The 5449-nt window shown below is 46.2% G+C and overlaps 1 protein-coding gene across 1 annotated transcript in view; it reads right to left on the bottom strand.

The window, feature by feature from the left end:
* tmc7 (transmembrane channel like 7) overlaps positions 1-5032 on the bottom strand; it is a 12169-nt gene extending 7137 nt beyond the window's left edge. The window contains exons 1-10 of the mRNA XM_016474356.1: positions 4787-5032; positions 3054-3300; positions 2690-2838; positions 2338-2493; positions 2074-2159; positions 1845-1987; positions 1585-1732; positions 1339-1512; positions 1111-1265; positions 69-183 (exon numbers count right to left, since the gene is read on the bottom strand). Of these exons, the coding sequence (XP_016329842.1) occupies positions 69-183; positions 1111-1265; positions 1339-1512; positions 1585-1732; positions 1845-1987; positions 2074-2159; positions 2338-2493; positions 2690-2838; positions 3054-3300; positions 4787-4805 (1392 nt within the window). The 5' untranslated portion in view covers positions 4806-5032. The remainder of the gene's footprint in view (positions 1-68; positions 184-1110; positions 1266-1338; positions 1513-1584; positions 1733-1844; positions 1988-2073; positions 2160-2337; positions 2494-2689; positions 2839-3053; positions 3301-4786) is intronic.
* Between the last annotated feature and the right edge of the window lie 417 nt (positions 5033-5449).

Genomic DNA, 5449 nt, shown 5'->3' with positions numbered 1-5449 from the left:
TGTGTGTGTGGGTGTGTGTGTGGGTGTTTGTGTGTGTGTGTGTGTGTGTGTGTGTGTGTGTGACGTACGGGGTAGAGCTCATGGTTGTAGCCGCAGGGACAGCCTGAACTTCCGCAGGACGTGATCTGGTCCCACAGAGAGAAGAGCATCACACCGATACTGGCCAATCGCATGAACACACACCTGAACACACACAATGAAAATCACACACGTGTTTCCCTCAGTCCTGCAGATCGCACACCCAGTTCAGGGTTATAAGCATATGTTTTTCACGTCATTCTTTAATTTGTGACACACTTAAGACTAAGGCTGCATCTGAAATCACATATTTCTCTACTATTACAGTTGGTAGAAACAGTATGTGAAGTTATATGTCTGAATTCATAGTATTCATAAAACAGTAGGCGAAATACAGCCGGATGGCCTACTATTTCCGGCGAGATTCTGAAGTGCACATCTGACGGACACTTCACTACAGTGCACTTTTTATAATGTTTTATGAACAACTTTTGTTAAATGCTAGTGTGGATGGAGGACATTTTGGAATAAAATCGTCTTTTTCAGTGATGTGCATTGTTTGGGGCTCCAGCAGCGGCTTTCAGTTTCCGTCCTCACGACTCCCTGCTCTGCACATTTAACATGTCTCTTATCACTTCAGACATCCAAAGTGTACTTCACAGGATATTCCGCTATGATTCCAGTTTGAAGGGAGCGTATTTGTTCCATTCAAAGTGTGCAAGACGTTAATTTAAACTGTATTTATTTACAGGGGTCTATTCTGTCACACTTCACACTTCTCTAGTGAGTTTCTTCTGTGTGTGAAGACGCTGCAGGCTGTGAATCATCGAATGAACGTTCCGAAGTGAAGTAAACTTGAACGGATTTCCTGTGCTCAGGGAGTAGGGAGCAGTGAACACTGTGTAGGGATCATGCCAATTGGAACACAGTTCAGGCATGGAGCTCTCTTCTAACGAGCTAAGAGAGACATGCAACTCTCTAACTAAGAGAGACCTGCAAACTGTGCAGAGTGGGGGGCGCCAGGACTGGAATTGAGAAGCGCTGCACTAGAGGACAGTGGGACGCTCGTCTGGTGACTCAGTGTTTCTTTGCCTCATGAGCGTGAAGCGGATCTCAAACGCAGGCGAGTAGTCCTCGAAGGCGATGATGAGGTTGAAGATCAGCGGCGTGATGAAGTTGGCCAGTGTGATGACGATGGAGGGCAGATACTCCACGACCAGCTCCAGCAGGAAGTTACTCTTCTGATCCTGAACACACACATAAACATAACTGGACAGAAGATCAGAAATAAAACAAGGAACTAAAGAAGCGCACACTCACCTCCGCCTGCTTCCGCTGCGAGAAGACCGTGGCCACATAGATGCAGTAGAAGCACGCCACCAGGACGGCCATGACGAAGAGATTGAGAGCGGCTCTGAGAGCGTAGATGCGACACCTCTCGCTGCGCGTGCGATTCGCCATCTTGTGCTTGATTCGCTCCTCCTCTAGATCCATCTGTCACAACATGAAGAAATGAATGATTACAGTCACTGGCGTCTCGTTCCTGCGGACCGAAAGCAAACGCACCTTGAGCTCATACAGTAAGCTGCTCCGCTTGAGACGCGCCGCGTTCTCGTTGGTGATGCAGAAGTCCCAGCCGGCGAACACCTTGTTGCAGAAGCTCTGGAAGCGGTCCTCGTCTTGAATGAGCTTGCGCTTGAAACCGGCTGCAGACCTAAACGAACACCCAAATATCACCAGAACTGATCTCAACCGATCTCCACAATCACACACACTACTGGGAGAAACAAACCAGTGTGGTGCGCGCTCTCAATCGTCTAACTGACCTCTTGACGATCCAGACGAGGCTCAGCAGCAGGTACGAGACCGTAGCTAGCAGATACGCCAGCGGCAGGTTGTAGGTGAAGTGGGAATGAATGAACTCCAGCTTATAGTAACCGTAGAAGAGGTAGGTGTGCTCCAGGAAGCCCTACACACACACACACACACACACAGTTTTACAGTCGTGTCAGCAGATGTTGTATTGAGTCATGTGGGCTGACAGACACGTCTCACCGTTCCAGACAGCAGGTCTGTGATGTGCTCATGAAACATGACGAGACCCTGGCGAGAGGAGCCCAGATACTCACTGCACACGCTCACTGCACAAAACACACCCCGCAGACATGAGTGTGTGTAACAGAGAGGTGTGTGCATCTATAGTGTGTGTGTGTAACAGAGAGGTGTGTGTGTGTGTGTGTGTAACAGAGAGGTGTGTGTGTGTGTAACAGAGAGGTGTGTGTGTGTGTGAGACACAGAGCTGTGTGTGTGTGTGGTTACCGTTGCTGCTGCTGTAGGTGACGTTGTGTTCGCTGTGTGATGTGATAATCACCGGCAGCATCACAAACACAAACATCAGCAGAAACATGATGAAATTCAGAAGCACCAGGAAGCGCAGGAATGAAAAATACGACAGGATTCCCGTCCCAAACATGCCTGAGAGAAACAATCACACACAGAAACACATTAGCGCGTATCGCTCTCAGAGTTTCAAGTTCACCTGCTTTAATGTCTGTCTCCATCACTGGACTGCAAGCCAGACACAAACCCCTCAACATCTTGATCCAAACCCTGGCCTCCCAGCAATCATATACAGCAGAAAGACAGTAACGGTACAGAGAGAGACGCTGACCCTCGATGAGATGAATCTCTGCCCTCCAGAGCTGCAGAGACGAGAGCGCATCCATCCCGTCCTCCTTGAGACGCTTCAGAGAGCGATGGACATTGAGCCTCCACAAACCCCAGCCGGTGAGAGTGCCGCCCTGCTGGAGACGCTGCTGCCTGCACACACACACACACACACACACACACGTATTCCAGTACGAATGATAGCAAATCACATACTGTCAGATGGGAGAGATGTCAGCCAGCAGAGATCTGCTGAACGGTCTTACAGAGGTAAATGAGTCAATATATAAATAAATAACTATATAGTACAGCTCTACACGCCACAATGGTGATATAATACTCTAGTTCCAGCATCCACACACACTCACTTCTCCCAGCGTTTCTCCTGCATGCTCTTGGGAAGCTCCCTCACGGGTTTGAGTTCCTCTCCGCCGTGGACAGGTTTCTGCTCCGCCCATTTCCCGCTGTTGATTGACGGCTGCCTGCCCCGCCCACTGCCCTGCCTCCTGGCGCTGCCGCTGGAGCTGGACTTCCTCCGGTACAGCAGAGACTGATAGCTGGGCAGCTGCTCCAGCAGGAGGTGACTGGCAGGAGCCCGCCGGTCCGGGAAGAACACTGACGCACAGAAGTGTGTGAGGTTATTATTGCCATCTGACCTCAATAATGCCTCATATTTTAAAACATGGATGGTCTTTAGAGCACAATTCACAGTGCATGAACTTTCAGAAATGTGCACATTCTTGCTCCTTAGACTCAAAACTAAAGTCCTAATGTATTTATCAAGATCAATATCCCACTTTTAGGGTGACTTTATAACAAAGTCATGTCACTCGGCACAAGTGCAGCTCCTGTCTCTCTGAATGGGGAGAATAGGAGTGCAACATCTTTGAATATCTAAAGTCTTTGGTTTTTAATGGGACGGATTGTTTAAGGGGGAACCTACTGAGTGTAGTATGCGCGAGAAAGTGTAGTTTTTTTAAAACACCCCTACATTTTAGGGTGATTATTATTATCTCTATAATTTCCCCACATATCAGTTCTCTATGGCAGAGTTCTGACTGAGATTCTGGTTACAGTAGAAATATGGGAAAAGCCTGCTATATTCATGTGTTTGGGGAAACAAACAGATCTAACATAAGCATGAGAACTGAAATAATTAAGTCTTTTACAGTAATTATATTCATGATTGACAAATAATAGCTTATAGTCTAAAACACAAGTTTTCTTGGTCACACTTTAGCTTGGGGACCAATTCTCACTATTAACTAACGAATAACTGACTTTGACCTCAAACTCATATTTGCTGCTTATGAATAGTTAGTGAGGTAGTTGTTCAGTTTAGGTATGGTGTGGATTAAGGGATCTAAAATATGGGCATGCAGAACAAGGCATTAATATGTGCTTTATAAGTACTAATAAACAGCCAATATGCTAGTGATATGCAAGCTAATAAGCAACTAGTTAATACTGAGAACTGGTCCCTAAACTAAAGTGTTTGCACACAACTTCTGACATAATATTTCACGTATGACTTATTTATACAAGTAAATGAAGTTAAATATGCCTGTTTTAATTGCGAATATAAAGAATGATCGCATATAAAGAACTATTTGTGTGCATGTGTGAGTATAAACAAAAGCCCGAAACACAACCCTGTTAGGATCCATTTGAGCTGTAAATGTAACACGAGCGGCTGAGGATCTGAGGATCTGAGGATCTGAGGCACCGCAGTGACGCACACACAGATGTTGTAACACTGTAGCAGCAGAGATCAGACGCTTCAGTGTGCTTCTGCGCTGCATCAAACGCGTCGAGACTCGCAGCGCCGCATACTTTCGGTTCGCGACTCACGACAACAGTTAGCCTTCACAGTCGAGCATCACGATAAACTCCCCGCACAAACGAACACGCAGGCATTCCTCGGTGTGGCGGGTTTCATATTTCACCATCTCAGCCACCGAGCGGAAAATACACCCGATCTTCCTCGTTTCGTCTCATTAACCATGTTAAAACTCGTGTGTGAGTACTGACACGCAAACACCTCGCAGTAAGTTACGCGCAACACATTTTATGATACTCATAAACTTCTGCCGAAACTCACCCGCATCGGGCGCGTCCATGATCCGCTGACCCGGATCAAACTCCCGCCGCGTTGCTGGAGGCTAGCAGTGTTTGTGTTTGTGTTGCTGTTTAGGTTTAGGTGTGTTCGACTGCAGTGCGCAGTACTGTTGGGGCTTCTTCTTCTTCTTCTTCTTCTTCTTGGTTTTATGGCGAGTTGCAATCTTTGCGCATATCGCCACCTACTGTGCTATTATGCAATCAGGATTTTCTTTTTTTATATTAGTTGTTCTGTCTGAACTCTGAAGCCATCAAGAGTCCAGGTATCTATGGAGTCAAAAAATGCCACATATATATGCAACATAATAAAGTTTTGCAAACGAAAATAAAAGTATTGAGAAAAAATAAATGTGTTTTTGCAAACAAAAATAAAGAATTGCAAGATATAAATGAAACAGCACAAAAGCAACGATTTTGCAATACATATTTAATGACTAATTCCAGTACAGAACCTATAGGATGTTGCGCATGCGCGACTGAACGAATCACTCCCTGAGACGACTCGTTCCTCCCGAGTCACATTAAAGATTTGTTCAAAATAAACGAATCGTTCAAGAACAACCCATCATTTCTGTGCAGACCGAGCGAAGCAGTGCATGACGGTTAGAAACCAGCACCACACACACACACACACACACACACACAC

This window comes from Sinocyclocheilus anshuiensis, unplaced genomic scaffold, assembly GCF_001515605.1.
Source record: "Sinocyclocheilus anshuiensis isolate Anshui unplaced genomic scaffold, SAMN03320099.WGS_v1.1 scaffold2130, whole genome shotgun sequence".
Lineage (NCBI taxonomy): Eukaryota > Metazoa > Chordata > Actinopteri > Cypriniformes > Cyprinidae > Sinocyclocheilus > Sinocyclocheilus anshuiensis.
The sequence above is the reverse complement of the archived record's forward strand: the minus strand, read 5'-3'. Positions and strand labels throughout refer to the sequence as shown.